This window comes from Nesoenas mayeri (genome assembly GCF_963082525.1).
Source record: "Nesoenas mayeri genome assembly, chromosome: 2".
Classification (NCBI taxonomy): domain Eukaryota; kingdom Metazoa; phylum Chordata; class Aves; order Columbiformes; family Columbidae; genus Nesoenas; species Nesoenas mayeri.
Window position 1 is genome coordinate 149,539,292 of NC_137543.1, and position 21,882 is coordinate 149,561,173.

Consider the following 21,882-nt stretch of genomic DNA (forward strand, 5'->3'; position numbering starts at 1 on the left):
CTAAATACACTTTTGCAGATCTCACTGCCAAGAAAAGAAAACACCTCCCTGTACCCAAACTGGAGGCACAAAGTCTTTGCACGAACAAAACAAACACAAAATTTCTTGTATCAATATTCACTCAGCAGCATGAGGCTGAAAAAAAATGTCCTGCTGATTTGCTGCATGGCAGTTTGCTTGTCTAGCCTTTCCAAACAGCCATCTAACATCAGTACGAGCAGGGCGAGAGGGAAAATTGCTGCCTAAGTGGCAGGTTTGTTATTGTTTGACAATTCTGAAGAGTTCACTAGAAACTTCTAAAAGGAGCATCTCTAATTCCGTCAAATTACTAATAATCGGCCAAGTGAATGGAGAACAATTATGAAGAAAATTGAATGCTTCCAAACGCCAATTTGCTGTATATCCTGAATTAATATTGCATAAGCATTTTTAGTCTCTTGCTGTAAAAGCAAAAGGATAAAAACCTAGGCCCACAGGCATTCTTGCATGGCTTTCCTCACAGAATTTTATATCATTATTTTTGCATTTTGTAATCATACTTAGCATTTATATGGTGGCTTACATCTTTAACCTATTTTTCTTTCAAAAAAAAAAAACCCATCTGCAAGGTAAACTGTCTTTTGCATTGAAGGTTCAACAATAGGCAATCATGCCACAACAGCATGAAGCTCCCTAATACAGCCAGATATATAAGCTGGTTTTTGCAACTAATTAAGTCAGAGCACGCATGAAACCATTGTTGCAAAATATAGTCTCAGGAATTCTTTGTGGCACAGCTACGCCAGCACTTGGCCATGAAGTACAGTAAAGAGGAGAAATACTCTGGAAGAAAAGGTTTCAATATGTCCATTTTTCAGCTGGGCCAAAACAGATCAGTTTCCTTTAAAGGGCCAAGATATTGTAAAAAGTTAATGGAGCATCTTTATTAGGCCCAGTTTCCTGGGTAGCAGCTCAGTTGCCAGCTGGTCCCACAGGAGAACAAGACCAGCCCAGGCCATGGTAATGGAACTAGATCCTGTCCATCCTCCTTAGTCGGCACGGAGGAGAAGCTGAATCAAAAACAAATGGAAACAACCTCTAAAGCAAATTTTGACCTTTTTCACCTAAAATAAAAAACTCAAACGATAACAAAAATAGATTATAGATAGGTAGATAGATAGATGGATAGATAGATAGATAGATAGACAGATAGATAGATAGATTAAAAAAAAATAAATAAACACCCTACTCTCCACCTACAAACAAAACAGGGATGAACAAGAAACCAGGTTGCTGAAAGGTTTGCGGGATAAAAGGGTGTTACAGCAATACAGTTGGAGACAGGCTGTGGTGGATGGGATGGGAAGACTACAGAACCTGCTGGAATGGACACCATAAACTGGGAGAGAGAGTACAGCTGAAATAACTGCACAAGAAAGAAAATGCCAAGAAAACAAATACAGAAGAGCACTAAATGAGAAAAGCACAAAGTCCAAGTATGTGAAGAATCATTCACCACACACGCTGCAGCACTACAGCAAGACCCCAAACGAGCCTCATAACTCAAATCCTGCAAACACCCTGTGATCATCCTGTCAAACACCTATATAAGCCCAGGTACACTGTGCAATAATGTCTGCGTTTAGTCTTTTAACTTCTGTTGGAAATACAGAAAAATATTGACTTTAATTTCAAGATTTCAGGAGACACAGTATCCATCAAAGCCCCAGGACTGTCATTTTTAAAGCCGTGCAATTCAGTGAATGTCTTCTACGTCTGAGACAGCCACAGTTTTTGTTTCAGGAAAGGTAATTCAAAATGTCATCATGCACTTATACAAATCTAAGATTACACACAATACCATTTTTCATTTTGTGATTAACACTTGAGAAATAACAAAAGTGCAATCATGTGGGATTATCCTCCCTTTTCACGCCTTTAACTTTTTCCTGCATTTTCTGGCATGGAACAGGTCTCAGATTCTACAGATAGTTTTGCAAACAGAAAGAAAGGGAGGGGGCGAGCAGTAGAAACCCACTCATTTCTCTCTCATAATCATACATCACTTACGTGGCTCCTAGGGTAATTGTTTACATGCTAAAGTAACATCAAGGAAACACTTAAGTATTTTTATTTGTACCCAAGGAGGCCAGTATTCCCTGCCACTAGCTCCTCTTCTTTTTTTTTTTTCCTCTTTTCTGAGCTATGCTTCTTTGTTCTTTAATTCTCCATGCCTTCTCTTTTCCTTTATCCCTCTGTTTCTGATCATGGGCTGACATGAAATGGTTTTCCCTGTTCTAAAATTGCCACAAGGCATCAGGTTAACCCAGCTGTGCCACGTTCTCAATCTGGAAGTCACCAAACGGAATCCGAAGGAAGGAGCAGAGTCACCAGTGAACCTTCTCTCATGCTAAAGCCTCATCCCCATCACACATGCTGAGCGTCTCATGCGCTGCAGCTTGATAACTACAGACAGAAAGCACAGAGCACACCAAGAGCCTTAATCAGCAGCCCTACCTTTGACATACATCTCCTCACTTTTTAGTGTTGAAAATGACCTTTCAGGTGTCTTAATGCAAATGACAGAAGAAATAGTGGGGAATAAAATCAAGTAACGAAACATAGAACAAACAATGTATATTGTAGTGCAAGTCAAAAAAAAATTAAGAAAACAGTTATGGCTGTTGGATGGTCAAGGTGAAAATCAAACTCTGAATTAAGCACATGTATCTATGAGTGAAAATTACCATCCATCTTGCTAAAACTATGACATTAAAATCAACTTTTCCCAATGTAAGATCAAGCAAACACCATATTTCCTAATATGTTACATATACCACTTGCTCTAGGTTTTTGTTTGTTTTTTTTTTTTAAAAAAAAGAGGAGGAAAAGTACAGCTTTCCTTACAAAAGCCATCACTTCTGAAACAAGATATGCTGTAGTATTGGATTTAATTACCTACTAAACTTACTAAACTCTACAAAACTTGCGGTCAATGTAATGACTGCAAGGTCTGAAACTCTGTTCCTTTCCAAGGGAATTCTAACTATGTACCAATCTTATCTGCTTTCATACCGAAAACACTGAAAATCTCTTGTCCTAGAACTCAAGACAAGATCTGAGCCAGATCTGGGAGGCATAAATAGAGACAAACACAACATTGATTCACAAGAACTCAGTGCCTGTTAAACATGATTAGATTTGCAGAAAAACCTTGAAAGCACATGTACTCAGAAAATATTTTAACCATCTGATGAAAGCTAGATGAGAGCAGGGAAATATAAGCACATACCATGAGAACAAATTAAAATATTTCATTTAAAATATCTTTCACCCTTAGTAAAACTTTCCAGCTTTTAAAAAGAAAAACGGAATTGAATGGAGCAGAATTCTGGCCCTGGGAGAATTCAGGAACTAAGGCCAGTACATGGCACATACAGCACAGCACAAATTGCTGAGTATGAGTGAAGTTGTTGCATTGCCTTGAAGGTTTGAGGAGCAATTTAATATTCAGTTCAGCCTGGCTGCAGTTTCAATGAAGCTTTTTCACTCTTCACTGTTCTAGGGGCTAGGTTCCATTTTCTCCTTCACTGCTTGCAGGTGGCTTCTCTTCCTCCTTTCCCCCCTCTTCCTCCGGCTCCTGGGGACAGCCCTGCTCACCACAGAGCCGGTGCTCCAGCACAGACCCTCTCCCCGAACCTTCGACTACATGTCCCACACCCCTGGTCACTGCCAAGTGCAAACTAGAAATACTGTCTCAGTACCAGCAACGGATTTTTGGTGGGCAAAGTGAAAATACTTCTTTGTAGTGTCACATTTTAAGAAACACAGCAAAGAGCTGTGGGAAAGCAGGATTATGGGAAGACTTTGCCCGCTAATGTTTTATTACTTTAAAGGTGAATTCAAAACAGAGGTAGAGGTAAATCACCTACATGTACAATATTCACAGAAATATTGCTTGGTATGTCAAACTACAGCAATAACTTTATTCACTCACTTAATGGATATTTTTCATGATAAATGTCATGCAGTTCATTTGAAAAAGCAGTTCTATAATTTTTTCACTGCAGCAGTCCTAGTAAGCCCTTCATTTTTATTTATTTTTCGGAGTCAAGAGCCCAACTAAAACTTTAAATAAAACATGAAGAGACTTCAATATGCAAGATCCTTCAGATGGAAATCATTGTGAAAGTCAGGCAGTGCTTGACCTAAAATCCCTCTGTCATCTAATGAAGGTCTTAAACCTCAGAGCTTAAACAGAGTTGGAACAGAAGAAGTTAACATGAGGAAGAAATTTTTTACAATGAGGGTGGTGAAACACTGGCCCAGGTTGCCCAGAGAGGTGGTAGATGCCCCATCCCTGGAGACATTCAGGGCCAGGCTGGACAGGGCTCTGAGCAACCTGATCCAGTTGAAGATGTCCCTGCTCATTGCATGGGGGTTGGACTAGATGATCTTTGAAGGTCCCTTCCAACCCAAACCACTCTATGAATATTATTTTTATATTTGGTGAATAAAGCTTTCATATGTGGAAAACATTTCTGAGGTTTTGGTTCCAGAAGACCCAAAAGCAGAGGATTTACCAAAAATCACTGAGAGATCAATTTGTACATTTTACAAGACTGGTTAACAAGGCACGTGTGTCCATTCTCTTGTCAGAAACTGGTGAACATAATTTTATTCTTTTATAATCTACTAAAAATGAACTGCTACTATTGCTTCAAATGCTATTTCAGTCTCAGCAGTTGTTGCTCACTGTTACTCTGTCTGCAAACCCGCAAAGGCATTTCCTTTAATAGCCTGTATTTGAGGTAAAGCTCCTTTCCCCAGCCGCCCATCCAGAGGCTGAGCACAGACACAGAGAGCTTTCCTCTCCCGAGCCCACGGGGAGCTGGGACTCCCTGCATGGGTGGAAGGGCAGGATGTTCCGAACCCCCAGACATTGCACAGTGTGGGAGGGATGTGGGTACAGACACACTCGGCTGCACAAAGCAGTGAAGACAACTCAGGTCCTTCAGTGCTCAGTAGCTCCACATTGTGCTTGTTCCCCCAAATTTAGGCTGGCATTTCAGTGCCACGTGGCATGACCTGTTATGCTTTGAGGTCTGAGAACGCATGGCAAGAAAAAGTACAGCTGCCTCTTTGCAGAGGTTGCCCAGCTGGGAGCATCACTGCACTAAGTGATGAGATACCAGAGTCAGACCCAAGGCAGGTGACACTGCTGGTTTAACCATAAAATTACATGGAACTTTCTAAAAAAGAAAAAAAGCTAACATGGGGCTATCTGCATTCAAGACATACTGTACACAACCGAAACATGCTTCCCAAGCATAGTTATGGCTGTGGAGGAACATTTTGAAGCCATGTAAAATTGCTTTGTAAGTCAAACTAATAGATAGATGGCTTTGTAAAATGCCACTTTTAGCTCTTCTCTTCCAAATACACAAGTGACTATTTTTAAGCCAGCATCCTACTTCATAAAGAAAATCTTTCATATAAAAATTTACTTTTATAGTATGAAGTAAATCCCATACAGAATGGGAACCACAGACATCTGTTTCAGAACTGGCCAGCCCTGCTTCACTGCCATCAATGGAGATGAGCCAGTGCAGGTAGTCTAGGTCATACTCCCTTGCATCCTGAAATCAACTGTAAAACAGGTCAGACAAAGTCACCCTAATGGTGTCCATTCCTCTCCAGTAATGAGAAGCCAGGCTGCCTTGGGTATTTAGCTCAGATGCGGAACGTGAAGTCGGTTGATGTTAACCCCAACCATCGTGTCTGCTTTGACTTAGCTGTTGCTTAGCAATTGCCAAAAAAAAAATCCCAGTTTTACTTGCCATTGTGTACAGTGCCGTACAAAGAGCTGAATCAAATCCACCCCTCGGGATAAGGTTTTAATGGTTGATCAAAGTTTGCTTTGAGAATCCTATTCCCTGACTCACATACACAATTTCTAGAAGTTAACACAATAGCTTTGTATTGCTGTTTTTGTACAGCCCTCTACTGTATGCATGCAAGTAGTAGTACAAATATTTTATCTTAACCTAAGCACCAATTTTTGCTTTAACTTGTAAACCCACATGGTGCTCAACTCCCTTCCCACATACACAATCACTTCCCATTTCTGTAAATCCAAAAATGTTGACAGAATTAATTACCTAAACCCATAACGGAGGCAAGAAACACAGACCTGGAACGCAGCCTGAGTTCACATCCACCTCCAATCCAAACAGCCAAGTTCTACCAGCAGCCCAGGTGGCGAAAGCCACTCCAGTGTGGTGGCAGCCGTGTCACAGAGGGGTCTCCATCTGTGTCACAGAGGGAGCTGAGGAGGCCCTGCCCGCGTGCTGCGCTGAGCTGAGCGGGCAGAGGGCCCGTGCCGCAGCCTGGCTCATATCGCCGTCATGGGCTCGAGTCAGGTTTGTCATCCCCACAGCACCCAGTGCTATTGGGCGCCAAAATCTCCAAATAAAAGTTCCTTAAATACATATGCTTGATTCTCACCCTAAATGCTTAATCTGCCCCTACCGTGAACCATGAACCTACAGCATTTCTGAAGCTCATCTTTCTTACACAATTCATTTAACATTTACAACAAGAGATGGGTCAGAGAAATAACAACTTTTGTCTTTTTAAAAATATGAAATAAGGCAATAGATTAATGGAAAGTTACTTTTCATCCACTCCGTCATTTCTGTATCATTGTTCAATCCTTTTCAATGCATGAGAGAGTAAATAAAAAACAAACTAAAAAACAAGCCTATTCAACTAGCAGCCATCTGTCCCTCTTTCATCCCCCTCAAAAGAACATGTCAAAAGACACAGAATTCAAAGCAACTTTTTTCCAGTAATCACCAAAAGAGATGGTCTATCTCCAAAACATATCCCTGCCTGAAAAAAAGAGTATATGAGTGCACGTGCTGGAAATGCAGTAAAGAAGGGAGCAAGAAGATCCCTTATGAACTAAGAACAAAAATAAGCAACAATGCTCTCACTGAAGCACAAGTTTCGCCTAATTAACAATATACTTTAAGTATAATATCTTACGGCCTGGGGCTTGTGGTCAAAAATATCCACATCCTTCTTTGTTTAGGGGGCTAGGGGGGGATGGACATCCACTAGGTGTTGCATTGAACAGAGTGTAACCCCATAGAGAGGATGGCACAGAACCCCCGGCATCACAACACTCTTCCCTAGCCCTCCAACACCCTTCCCATAAGATCATCCTGCTTAGGACCAAGTGAATAAGTACATTTGACAAACTCTGCATCCTCTCCAGTTGGCAAAATGTCTGTGAGTAATTTATGTCAGTAGTCCACCCTGCAGAGACTGATGCTGTTGCCTCAAAGCAAAGCAAAACACGACTGGGATGCCAGTTACTCTTGCGGACTGGTGGTTCTGGATATTAAGGATGCCTTGAAGCATACTGTTTTATCACATTTCAGAATAAGTGCCTGTAAATACTTCATGAGGTTTTTAGAAACTGTTGGTTAAAAAAATAGTGTAATATTTACACATGCCTCGATAAAGTTAAAAATTTCACTGGGTGGTTGTCTGTACCATGATAAACATTCCCTACTCATTGCAGATTCATGCTCCTTTGCCTTCAGTGTGCTCCTTCTTGTTTGCTTACAATGTCATAACAAGAAATAGAGGAGTAATCGAGAAATTGTCTATAGAAAGAGTTGATACACGTGTGATGACAAACGCTTTCAATAAACAAATGGCTTTATCACAACAGGATTAAACCCATGATATCACAATACAATGGACTTCTGCCACTACACCGTAATGTTTGATTGGATAAAATAGCATAACATTTTTGTATACATAAAAATACAGTTCCTTAAGGAAAAAGTTACCTTTCATTTAAATATAGGGAATATAAAACCCAGCAATATCACCACCACCACCACCACACATGCATATCAAAACATTCTTAGAATACAGCTGTGATTACCATAATAGCTTCTTGTTCAAGTGATCATTAAATCTATTTAAGATGTCAAATTTAGGCTAATATCCAAACCTGACTTCTTAAACTATTAAAATTCAATATTTCACATCTTCATAACCCTTCCTTTCTATCTCACTCATATCACATTCTCTAGCTATGGTACAAAATACAACCAGGTATCAGATACAATACTGTATTTTTATTACTCCCCATTATCAGTACTCAAAGATAGAAGCCCTCACCATATGGAATGACATATTCAAATGCCTCATGATTCCTCTACAGAATCCAGTAAGTTCTAAAATTCTTTGCTTTATTGGTTTCAAGGATTTTTTTAATCCTACTAGAAGCTACAGTATTTTGCTCGATCATATACTGAGAAGATTGAAGATATTAAAGGTTAATTTAGAAACTTAAGCAGTTTAAAATCCATTTGTTTTTACAAACGTGTCATGGCCTCATCAAAAACACATGGTTTTTAAAGTGCTCAACAATCCCAAATTAACAGCAGAGCACTACACTTGGAGAAAACACCAACTGGAGATCACTCAAGTTAGAACTGTGCTGCAAAAGAACAAATTTAGCCTCCTGGAAGAAAGCAGCACCTGGTACCGATTTTTTGATTCAATAACTCTGGCTTTAAAACAATCACATCGTTGATAGAGCTACAGGGATGAATGCGATAAGAATTCCTGAACAGCAAGAGCACCAGAAGGTGAGGAAACAGACTTTGCTAAATCTTCTCCTCAAACTCTGATGCATGAGAAACCTTCCTTATTCAGCTGCCAACAGCTTGGTGCAAGCCTCAAGTTCAAGGATCTTTTTGTATTATCCAACATGGTAAAGGAAACATTTGAAAATCTGACAATGAAATAAAAGTGGGAATGATGGTCAGGAAATCTTTTGGAATTCATTCCTGGAACTGCACTGGAATGACAGGCACCTGAACACCAGCTGGTCACTGATGAAGATTCCTGACCAAGCAGACTCGCCATGGAAAGCTGACCTGACCCAAAGCTCCGTGGAGCTAGTGGAAAACCTCCCATTGACTTTAGCAAACACTGCCTCTAAAGCCATAATCTTTCATTATAAATGTGGGTGACTTTCTCTACATTTTGTAAGCAGTTACTTAACCCTGGAGATAACTCCATCTGATAAAGCTCCAAACATCTGGCTTTTGATGAATTCATCTTTCTCTTACTCCCTCTTTTAATCTCTTACTTCCTTAGTTCTTCAACACTTGAAAATGACTTTATTTCCATACATAAAGCACAGTTGAATAAAGAGTCAAAGAGATACAAACAAGAACAAAAAAGTTTCTAATGGCCATGTGTGGGAAAGAATGCTGAAACCATCGTCATTGTTGAAACCAGAACAAACATGAACTCACCTCTGCAGTTGTTTGCCAACATACCAGCATGCAGTGCTCCAGACCTTTAAACAAAGGCACTTGGAAATATTAACAAATTAATTCTCAGAGTATGCATTTGGGACTCTAGATAAATACTTGTATCAAATCAGTGAAGTGCCATATTTAAAACAGCAATTTTAAAGTACTTGAAATTCACACACTTATTTATGCGCTCCCACCTTGAACTGGTTTGCTTAGTATTGGATTTTTTGAACACTCAAATTGTGACATGCTAAGAAAAGATACGCACATATTTACAATGGACACAAGAAGCGGCTCACCCGTGGTTACCAAACACCCCAATGGCCAGGAACAGGACACAGCTGCCACCACCAGCCGGCTGTTGCCTTCCTGGGTTACAGCACATGGCCCCGCTCCACAACACACAGAACACGGCTCTGAACCCTTCCCACTAAGACTTGCTTGTTACATGAGGTGTAAAAATGCTTTTTAGGCCTACAGATTACCAAAAATAGCTTTTCCCCAGGAAATGCCAACTGCCCTTCTCTTAGCAGACATGGAGAATGAGAAGAAATTAATATATTTGAAGACTTGGACCATATCAGTTTTTATCTTGGCTTAAGTGAGTAAACCAGTCCTTTCAATGCTTGGTCATAGTCTCCAAATCATCCTCGTCTTGTTACTCTCTTTCTGCTCTCTCCACCTCGCTTACAATTTCTTTTGCTTCACTTTCTCACTGAAGTAGTTGGGAGCAGGAAGACTTTCAGTGAGTCCACAACAGCATTTACCTTTGATCCTGTGATGGAAGAACATAATGCCCAGATGCACTATAATAATACACTATAATGCCCAGATCCTTCTGGCAGCACTGCGTAGTTAGCTGTGCATTAGTGCTGCCTTGCAAATTACTTTTTTCTTTCTAGATGAAGTGACTGTACACATCTCACTGATTTCAAAACAGTTTATACACCTATAAAGTGAATGCTGAACTGAAACCTTGACATCCAAAGTGCTTGAAAGTCCACCTTAGCTTTTTATGCAATACTCTATGTTCCAGTTCAGTTTTATTAAAATACTGAACAGTCCTTAACCTAAGAGAGCCCTCAGGGTCTATGCTTGACATGTCCTACTAATTTGCCAGTGAATTACTAAAAACTACTCTGAGGGCACAGAGTGATCCACAAATTCGAAGGCAAGCGAGGTCATGAACTTTACTATCTCAACAAATTCTGCATGCGTGCTCTAACCCGTGAGGAATAAACTTGTGCTTATTGCAGGGCAGGAGCACACATGTACACAAGGAACCTCACAGCAATGGCCATGCTGCCAGGTAAACAAAGACGTGAAGCTGCAGCAAGTTCTTTGCTCCTCTGCCCTTTTAGTACATCCTCACAGCCAGCTGTGCCCTTGCTTCACAATATTCTCATCTAGACCTTTTTTTTTCCCCTCCCTTACTCCTCTTCTGTGACCAGAATAAGAAACTGATGCCAAGAGTCCTACTAAAATACATGATGAGGATCACTTGAGTAAATCCATTGCTGGAGTGCACCATTTTAAGCCAGCTCTTAGTAATTTCTTTGACTCCTCTGGCCAGCATTTTGGGGAGATGCTCACCCTCCAGCCTTTCAGAGAACCTAATAATTACCTTATATCGTATTTTTAAGAACTGACACATAGCTATCAAAGACATGTCGAAAACAAAAGCAGCAGCGTTCTAAAAGGCACAGTCAGCTTACCTGTGTCCCACTGGCACAAGCTAGTACAATACCAAACCACACTGGGTAGCTGTACGTGCACAGCACGATAGCAGAACTCTGCTAAATATTTCACTACGAACACAATTTAATTTTTCAAATAGTAGCTTCAAGAAGCAAACCCTTTAGTTTTTTTAACTATTTGGAGTCACAGAATTACACAGTAACTCTGGAGATTGGACAAGACCTCTGGAAGTCACCTGGAATACAGAACAGGACGAGCTGGATTGCCCAAGGCCACGCTCAGCCAAGTTCCGTCCATTTCCAACGATGGAGTTGCCACAACTTCTCTCACTGTTTCACTCTCAAGGTGAAAAATGGTTTCCTAATATCTAACTGGCATTCTCCTTGTTATACCTTGCGTTTGTTGCCTGCAGCAATAATGTGCCCATGTGAGAAGAGTCCGGCTTCATCTTCTCGATACCCACCCTTTAAACAGCTAAAGAAAGAAAGATCTCCCAGTCTCCCAGCCCCCTCACTCTGGTATGTTCTAGAAGGAAAAAAAAAAATCAGTCCTCTAAACCTCTCAATATATTTTCCAAAGAATGCTATATATTAAAAATGTTTTTTAACTGTAACTGCTGAAACATTCAGAGAGACCTGTAACATATAATCACACCAAGACCAAGAACTAAGACCACCCTTGGCTATTTAACACAGCTAAATAACTTAAAAGGAAAACTAGACAAAGAGATGACCCTTTTCACAATATCTCGTGTAGCTGGAAAGGGATTTTATTTACAATATTTAAATGCAGTACTGTGAAACAAACAACTTGGTTCACAGGCAGTGCACCCGCTGCTGAACTGTCACTGCCTGACATCCTGTCTTATCTGCCAAATTGCTCATTAGGTTTGGCAATTTTCACCTGCGCCTCCAGTTTATATTTCAGCAGGGAATAAACATCAGTCTGCTTTAACAATCTTCTGCAGTGAGCTTCCAACCTCTTCTCAGAAAGCACGCAGGCACACACAAAAACCGCCTTGTGTACTGTACGCTTAGAAAAAAAATGCAGCTCGACTGATGAAATACAAGAGGAAGTTTAACTTGGGCAATAGAAAAGCAGTAAAAGAGAAAGAGCTAGATAAGAAACATAAATAAATCAACTGCTTGTATCGATGAATTGTGTTTTCACACCGCAAAACAATTTAGGGGGTATAGGCCAGTCTCATTTTTGTTTCCACATTTAGATGGGAAGATTCAATTTGACACAACCCCCTCATGTGCAAAGTACAGGCTGTGTTTGTGCATGGGAAAAGAGAGAATCCAGATGAATATTACTTTTCCAGCTGGACCTGATCTAGCTAACCTCTCCCTTGCTGGGAGAGGAGCAATGGCGTGATCTATAAACAAACAAAAGGGGTAGCATGGCAACCAGAACAAAGAGATGAAAATCTCAGCAGGCCCTTAAGCCCCAGCCTAATGCAGGGAGAGCGCTCCGGACCCCGCGGGTGCAGGTGAGCGGGAGCAGAACGGCACACAGCGCCGTTTCTGCCAGCAAACTGCGGAGAAACGGAGCCCGGCTCGCGAGCAAAAAGCACCGGAGACGGAAAACAAAATGTCGAAAATGCTACAAACCAATTTCAGATGGAATACTGTTTTTCATTTGTTAGAAGTAAAATATTCACCGCCAACCCTGCAATTAGCTAGAAAATTACAATAATTACAGCAATTTTGTATCCCATCTCCAATCCAATTAATAGATATATGACCTTGTCAACATGTAATAATCAGGATCTGCATCTACCACAAAACTGGATGGGTTTTATTTGCTGAATAGAACTTACACAGTAAGAAGATAATTATTTGAAATACTGAGAATACCATTTGTATGCTATGCTTCACTTCACAAGTTATAAAGGAAATACAATAGGGATATTATTTCCATTTTCAATGTATATTTAAATGAAATTCTTGAAACAGGTATGTTTAATACGGGATAATATTACTGGACTGGGATTCTAAGCCTGTGGTATGAAACATTTAAAACCAAAATATATCTAATTGTCAACATTAAAAAAAAAAGGAATTAGCTAGATAAGAGAACATATCTGATTTGTGATAACACATTTATGACAAATTGTTTCAATCATTTTATTTTTGCATACTTTTATAAAAAGTTCAAAATAACTATAATTCTCACCAATGGTTTTAAGAGTCTTCTGCATTTCTATAGACCTTTGTGTCGTAGGGTCTCAAAGCACTTTTTGGTCATTTTAGCAACCGGTGAACTAGCTAAGTATTCCAGGTATTTTCCAGAATGACACCGAAGATAAGTGAGCTGTCCAATATATCACTGAATTTTATCTGCACTATATGATTTTGATGCACGAACATCAATGTACTGTATAACACACCAGATAATCACACTAAGGACAAAATGTATCTGTCTGCTCTAAGCTCTCCTAAGTTGAGAACCCAGGAGGACAGTTTTTCGGCTTGTGCATAGAGATGAAATGTGCATTTAGCAATGGCATACCCTGGTGACAGCAACACTGAAGGGTTCTGAAATTCCAGGATACTTCTTTATTCTGGGATTAATCTTTTCCCTAATGTAATTCAGTGTTGTAAAGAAGCATAGCTATAGCTCAAAATGATACACATTTGAGACTATGTCAGCTAATTTTTAAGTATTGTTCTCTAAATTTTACAGAAAACACTCAGGTACAAAACCTCTCAAACTTACAGAGTGGTAACTTTTCCATTTGCGTTTTACCTGATGGCTTAAACACAGATTTTATCAATTAAATGAACACCTACAGAAAAGTAATCTCTTGGGAATGATAAATAGTTGTTTCAAATGCTGCATCTCTAGAGTATCAAAGGACCGACTGATAACAATTTCTGCCAAGAATTTTCTGGAATGGAGACACTGCTTCAAAACCTCAGTGAGCGAATCGATAGACACTACAGAAAGAGGGACACAACACTTTCTCCAACATGGCCTTGTTTGCATGGTGCTTTACACAACAACGAAAATTACACAGTAAATTTTGTTTGGTCATTTTCTTCTTAATAAGCTGAAATATTCAAAGATCCTTCCTAAGCAAGAACTGTTAATTCCTGCTTCACAGCTTTGAAAACTAATCTTCCCTGTGTGGAAATAAACAATATAAAGCAATGTTCCTGGCTATGGTTTCTGGTTTTCAAAGTGTGTTTTTGCAACACAATAAATACACGTATCAGCAGGTGCTTTTACGGAAAGGTGACAAGCATAACCTAGCAACATTGACAGGTTCAGTAGAAAGTGCTCCTATATTTAGTTTCTTTCTATCCTTTTCTTCATTAAATGGAATAGAACTGGCAAACTGAAAATTGCACTGTGCAGCAACTGCATTTGGAAACTTTGCTGTGATTTTTCAGTGTGAGGACAATTTTAAACTGGCAGCACAGAGGGAGTTCATTGCTCCTAAAAGCAGTTTATAAATAATTTATTATAACAGAAAGGTTTGTTTACTTGCATGCAATAAGCATTTACGCAGTTTCTCAATTTTGATCAGCTTTCAATAAGGACTGATAATGAATCATATTCCCAGCAGCATGAATGGGTAACAGCACTTGGCATCCTCGTAAATTAAGATGAAACATGTTGAGATACCGAGAGCATTTACTCACTTGCACGAAGCACTGAAGGAGTGACCTCAATTTCACTTGTTGCTTGGTAAGGCTGAAAGGCAGACGCCGTGTTAGAGCCAAGCTCGCTGCCGAAAATCTCCGGGCTTTGCGTGCCTGTGGAGCTGGCGCTGGTGCCGTCACCTCCATGGTGTGGATCTTGCTCATCAAACACAGCTACGAGCTGCAAATGACAATTTAATCTACTGTTAAAAAAAAAACTTTCAGCAACATCCAAGTGCCATTGTAGATCAGTGTTTCATTGTTTCTTCCCACCAAAGAGCATGAAACATCTATCAGCAGAGACTCAGATCAATGCCTAGATCACAACATCATCAGCCCAAGGAAAAGCAGCCACTAATTGGGTAGTACAAAGGATCAAGAGCTCTGATGGGACACAGAATCCATCACTCCAAGCCGCATAGTGAAGGGCACCAAGTCAGGAAAGGAAGGGTCGCACCCTCCCCAGCAAACCCCTTCTTCCCCAGCAATGCAGAAAACCGAGTGTCAATCGATACCTGTGCCTTGGAATTTGTCACCCATATTTTGATACCTCCACATGCATCATTACTACAAAGTTAAATCATGAGCAAAACCACATTTTCGTAGAATAAAAACAAACAACAAATTAATGCACACTGAAAGCTACAGAAAAAATACAAAGCCACCTTAAAGGCTTATAATCATTACAAGTTATCAGCTACTAATCTGCCACCTATTAATCTATTGTCTATTAATATGATTTAAGTTGTGGGCTTCCCTTGCAAAATTTCTTTCATCAAATGTATGGAGATACTTCTATATTTGTTTGCAATCAGCTTCTCTGAGACAAGTCTAAAAACTGAAGCCCAATTTGAAACTTAGCCAAGTCACTAATTTATTAAAGACTTACTAAATCTGTGTTCACCATTGCAAGGGCAACAGGAAAAACGTCACAGTGGTTTTTGGTAAGTTTGAGATCTTTTTTACAGTGTAAATGAATGTTTTTACTTGAAACAAATAATTTATCCCAATTTACCTTCAGTGATCTATTGAAAGAGAAAAGGCCAGTTCTTATATACATTTATTTTAGAACTTGATTTTCAAGATGGGTAAAAAAGTTTTATGGATAACAGCATTATGCAGCCTGTAAATTAATCTATAATGTAATATTTGAAAGACATTTCCAATAAAGCATTACATTCTTCTGTCCAAATTGGTAGGGTAAATGGAGCAAATCAACTTAAACCTATGCTGATCTCTGCAAATTGTTTATTTTGTTAGAACAACACTTTAAACTTAGTATAACCTAAAGGAATCAGAGAGGTAATTTTCTTTTTTTTTTTCTTTTTTTCTTTTTTAATTGAATTTGACATCGTCAACGTATTTTAATATTAGTCCCTTTACTCCAATCTGCCTCCCACAAACATCAGTAAATAAATTATAAACCACAACTTTGAGAGAGGTTCTCCTCCCCCTCTACTCTGCCCTGGTGAGACCACATCTGGAATATTGTGTCCAGTTCTGGGCCCCTCAGTTCCAGAAGGACAGGGAACTGCTGGAGAGAGTCCAGCACAGGGCAGCGATGATTAAGGGAGTGGAGCATCTCCCTTATGAGGAAAGGCTGGGGGAGCTGGGGCTCTTCAGCTTGGAGAAAACTGAGGGGTGACCTCATTAATGTTTACAGATATATAAAGGGTGAGTGTCACGAAGATGAAGCCAGGCTCTTCTCGGTGACAACCAGTGATAGGACAAGGGGTAATGGGTACAAACCTGAGCACAAAAGGTTCCACTTAAATATGAGAAGAAACTTCTTCTCAGTGAGGGTGACAGACACTGGAACAGGCTGCCCAGGGGGGTTGTGGAGTCTCCTTCTCTGGAGACATTCCAACCCGCCTGGACGCCTTCCTGTGAAACCTCATCTGGGGGTTCCTGCTCCGGCAGGGGGATTGGACTGGATGATCTTTCGAGGTCCCTTCCAATCCCTGACATTCTGTGATTCCATGAACTGTAAGCCCACCTGGAAACCATTTGAGTTCAGCTTTTGAAAGTACTTTCAGGCATTAACTTTTTTTAACAAGTAGTTTTGAAATTGCAGAGAGTAGCAAACTTCTGCCAATAATCCCATATCTAATGCAAATTCAGGCTCTGGCATGCACAAAACACAAAGAATGAACTGGTAACGGACAGAAAGTCCGTGCTCCATCCAGTGCTATTTGAAAGGCAGAGAGCAGAAGGAAAACCAGGCTGCAGCTGCAGAAAGCTACAACATGTTTTTAACATACAATTCATTATTTTAGGCTTGAGAAATCTACACTCAAGACAGCACCAAAAGAGACATGACCACACCTAAAATGTCAGTAGTTCAAGACTACTGGAAATTCAATTTTTCTAACACATTGTGAAATACTAACGCTTACATAAATTGAAGCATATTTCTCAAAAGAAGCACATTTTACTCATAATGCTTTTACTGTTTGTTTTATAACAAGTTAATTACCAATCTCCAGCAACTTAAAATAAATTAATCTGCAAGTCAAGATGTGTAAGGTCTTTGAACAAAACGCAAATGATGCATTTAAGAATTCTGGGAATGAAATACCCAATCTTTTTCTGCTTTGCATGGTATGTATCAAGATAAATCCCCAAATTACATTTTCTTCTCTTGAGGCTGCTTGAAAAATATTAGTGCATGCTGCTGCAAATATTTTATATCTATTATATCTGTGTAAAATGGTACATGCATATAAGTCTCTCTATATATAAGTTCTACCGTAAGTTGCCTCCAGCTTTTTGCCTATTCCAGACAGTCTACAACCTATGACTTCAGAACATCTAAAAATGAATGTTTCTCATTTCAAGCTTAGCTTTTGATCTTGTGTAGTTTTACAGTTTTGCAGGTATTCGACATTCTGACAGCACCAAACCTTCAAAAGGTTTCAGTTCCATTAAAAAGCCTATCAAGTTGTAACAATTTTGGATATAACATGAAGAACACAAGCCATGTTAGCCTTCCCCAAACCCAATCAGCATTACATTTTATTCTACAGTAGCAGGTTATAATTCAATTCATGTTTGTAGCAGCTCTGCTACACCAGTCAGGAAGTTTGTTGTAAAACAGCGTTACAAAGGTCCATCCACCCATCATAAAGAGCTGGGAAGTCTTTGAGTCCGGAAGACATAATGTGAACAGATGGTGTTGGACCTTGTTTTCCAGAGCTTGGTAGGTCACTGTGGAAACAAGGACAGCCAAAACTTCTTCCCCTGTATTATGATTCAAGCATTAATTTCTGATTTCTCCAACATATTTTACTTTAATCGAGGGAAATTCTTTAAGGAAAGGAATTATACATATTTGCGGCTCTGGAGGCCCAGAATTCACACCTCAACTGCTATCTTTGCAGGAGCAAGAAACAAAAGAAGAAACATCTGAAGAGACACGTCACAGCTATTTCGAGGGGAGCCACTCGAGTCGGTCACTGGACCTATAAGAAGAACCCTCTGCAGCAGGAATGCCCAGCAATAAACACTGCCCTGAGCCAGGAAAACCAACGGGCTGGCAGAGAGACACCACTCATCTTTAAAGGCCAAAGAGATGTTTTTCATTTGGCAAAGCACGGAACACAGGTTACTATACCAGCTTTTATCAGCCTTCAAAGTCAATGGAAAAACTATGGTATTGTGTTAAGCTTTAAATATCAAATTCACAAAAAGAGTAGAAAACAAAGATGACTGTCTTTTCTGGAAACAACAGCATCTTTACTGTAAGGAGACTTCTTTTTTAAAAAAATAAAAAAAGAAATGATGGAAATTACCATAACCATTTACAGTGTCAGTTTTACAATGTGAGGAACAATACATTCATATCCAGAATCACTCTGACATTACCCCCAATACCTGACAGGAGCTTTGTCTCCTGTTCTCTGTCCATCAGTTTTAGATCTCATCACTTGCCCTGACCTGCAGAACTCACCATACCACCCATTCTTACACAGAAGGGATCACTAGAATGGCTGAACAAACTATAACAATGCACAAAGAACTAAGAAAAATAGCTAAGTTGTTCAACATTAGATCAATACTAGCTCTTTAAAAGACCTTCCCCCAAAATTGAGTTAAAATTGTAGCCACTTGGCTTGTTTGAAACCATAAAAAAAACCCCACAACTTCACAGCCGAAGACCAAATAGCATATCAACGACACTAATAATAATAGTTATTATAATAGGTCATATCCAACTCCTATTCCATGGAATTTGAATGTAAATGCATCAAAGATGTGAAAATATTGTTAAATAGGTTGCAACAGTTTTAATCACTCAGGGTAACAGGATACACTATTTGCATTTTTTAGTCACTGATCTAAAAATCTGGAAATGGGAAATAAAATCAAGTATCAACAAAGCACTTTGTCTTCCCAAAACAAATTTAGTAAATGATAGGCTTAATTTAGACTGGCATGTTTACATTGCTAATTACAATATGGCAAAAGCAACGGAAAGAAAGTGTCAATAGAGATCCACATTCATCAATGTGAGCTGGCACAGGAAGGATCATCAGTTTGAACAAGGTAAGAGTTTGGTCCCCGTTGTTTAGGCTATACTCGTTTTTCAAGAAAAATGAAGTTTCAAATATAAGGACAGCGGCTCTGTTCAGATCACAACTCATGGAAAGGTTCATTCCACTTCAGCAATGGAATTAAAGTCTTTGAAAGGCCAATATGAATAAACAAAAATGTTCCTATTTTTTAAATATAAATAAACTTATATGAATTGTCAACAAAAGACATGATTTTTTTTAAAAAAGACAACAACATTCAGTGTCTGACCAACAGCAATTTTTTAAAAAGTCCAAAGAACTGCAATAAACTGAACAGTTATCCTTGTGGTAAAAAGCAGACTTGTAATCCTTAGTATATTTTAAGAGGTGGTTTTTACTGTTACCATCATCTTCCAGAGACAACAAAATCAACAAAACCACACCGTAATTTAATTCTTTTTGCTAAATATACTAGCTTCATCAAGCAAACGGCTTACGAAGAAATGATTCTACAGCCTGAGATAGTGAAATAAAGTTTTAGTGAGATGCCATTGGCTTTGGGATTGTAATGCACCCAGCCCTCCACAGCACCTCTGACTGACTTCCCACAATGCCATGTGTACAGAATTAATTACACTCCAACCTTCAGTTCTTTTTGAAAGACGTACCAGGATGAGCTTCTCTGTTGCTCTGTCTGGGACTCAAAATACCACACAAAGCAGGTTATATTTACTTAAATAACTAAAAAGCAATAAGACTGATTTATTTTTATATTGACACAGCAGCAGTCTGCATTCCAACATTAATTATTACAATTTCTGTCTATTCTAAGGTAATTAAAAATAAGTAAACACATATGCAGTCTTAATTAATAGACTAGATTAAGTACTTGAATGCTAATTAACTGGATTAAAAAACTATTCGCACCAGCAACAGTTGTTTACATTCTCCTTAACTACTAAGACCATATATATTCATCACTATCAAATTGTGCAATCACCACAAAACCAGAAATCCTCCACTTCACAGAAATTCATAAAGCTAGAAACTTTTGCTGTGTTTTTCCCTCCTTCTGACAAGTGACATTGTCAAAATACCTTTTGAATTTTGCATTTTCCTAAGTATATGTCGAAAATTTGTTAAATCTTTTGCAATATTTATTGATTAATTTGATACTGGTTCATATGTAGACACCAGTAATGATTTCAGACTTATTTCAACATCAGGATTACAGTTCTCATACCAGAAAGACAGCAAGTGATCTCCTTGGTTTTCACAACCTCTGCATTTCTTGCCCCCTCTTTTCAAAACAGAGTGAAACTGAAATCACTTATTTTTTAATGTTTAATAGCCATTTTAAGTATCTGTTTTCTTCCAACCACAAGGACACTTATCAGATCATTTCATACAAGGACATTCCCAATTTGTTCCACTGTTGAGTGACCAATTGCTCAGTAATTGACCCGTTGAGCAGCCACAAGTGTCTGGACTCCCGGGGCTGAACCCTGCGCTTCCCCTCCCAGCCCGTACAACCACTTCCAGATGTGTGTTCCCTGTCCCAGATGCTGCTCGTCTTCTCTGGCAGAATGGCCATTCGTGTACAAAACTGCCTTTCACGCAAGAGATCATTCTTCTGTTTCCAGCAGAACAGAGAGCATAGCCCTTCTGAGGCAGCTCAAGTGAGGGTGCAGCTCAACACCCACCTCCAGCACATACCCACACTGGCAAGGGTTCTGGTTCTAGATTTATGCGTAACATGGAGAAGATCTTAAGCCAAATAACTGAACTACATAACTTTCACAGAAGACTTCAGGCCCTGAAGCAAGAGATTTTGATGGCCCAAATGAGGTTTTAATATATAAATTAGCCTTGTCAATATCTCCATATCTGTAATAGCTACTCTAAGCATTTCCTTTAAAAGCTGACGCCAGAAGGTTAAGCCCAGCCCTGTTCTGCAGTCCCAGTGTGTAGGTCTATGTCTGCACACACTTTCAGACAGACACCTGATCTGCTGATGTGTGAGAGAGATTTCAACCACTCGCAGAGCATTGCCATACGCTTTCAGACGTGTGCAGCCACTATCTGGAAAGAGGACATGGACAAGCTGGCTGAAAATTTAATCACGACCATCACTGGCATCCTTTCCCCAGCAAAAAACTTTGCCAGTCTTAAGCAAGCGTGCAATGAGCACAACCAAAGCAGACTGCAAGAGAATATCAGCAGATTCCTATAGTAACTCTAAGGAGTTGGCAAAAGCATGTGTACCCAAAGCGGTCTGCATATTACTCAGTCTATATTACAATGCAGAAGTAAAGCTTACTTGTTTAATAAGGTCCAGAAGTAAATCAGATTTCAGCTAATGGCAGATTCATTTGCTTGTGAATGAACAGATTAGTATAAGAGGAAAAAAACAAGTCTAGGAAAATAGTTAAGAAGGAACTAGTCAATTACTCTTCAAATATGAAACAAACTATATACGAAATCAATTTGTAGCCTTTCTGATGACTGAACTGACTTTATAGCACCATGGCAGACCCAAATACTTGTTATTCCTTGAGCTTCACTTTTCTACATGGTTCATTAAAAATCCATTTAAATATAACTATTGTTTCAATGAACTGGTAAGAAGAAATACAAGAAAAAAAAAAATCACTAATAATGCACTACTCCCCATAGACCTAAAAAGGT

General features: G+C 39.3%; 1 protein-coding gene across 8 annotated transcripts in view; it reads right to left on the reverse strand.

The window, feature by feature from the left end:
- PARD3 (par-3 family cell polarity regulator) overlaps positions 1–21,882 on the reverse strand; it is a gene marked incomplete at both ends in the record, with an annotated part of 453,991 nt that overhangs the window by 287,611 nt on the left and 144,498 nt on the right. For all 8 annotated transcript variants that reach the window (XM_080340305.1, XM_080340306.1, XM_080340304.1 and 5 more), the window contains one exon: positions 14,681–14,861. In XM_080340305.1, the coding sequence (XP_080196431.1) occupies positions 14,681–14,861 (181 nt within the window). The remainder of the gene's footprint in view (positions 1–14,680; positions 14,862–21,882) is intronic.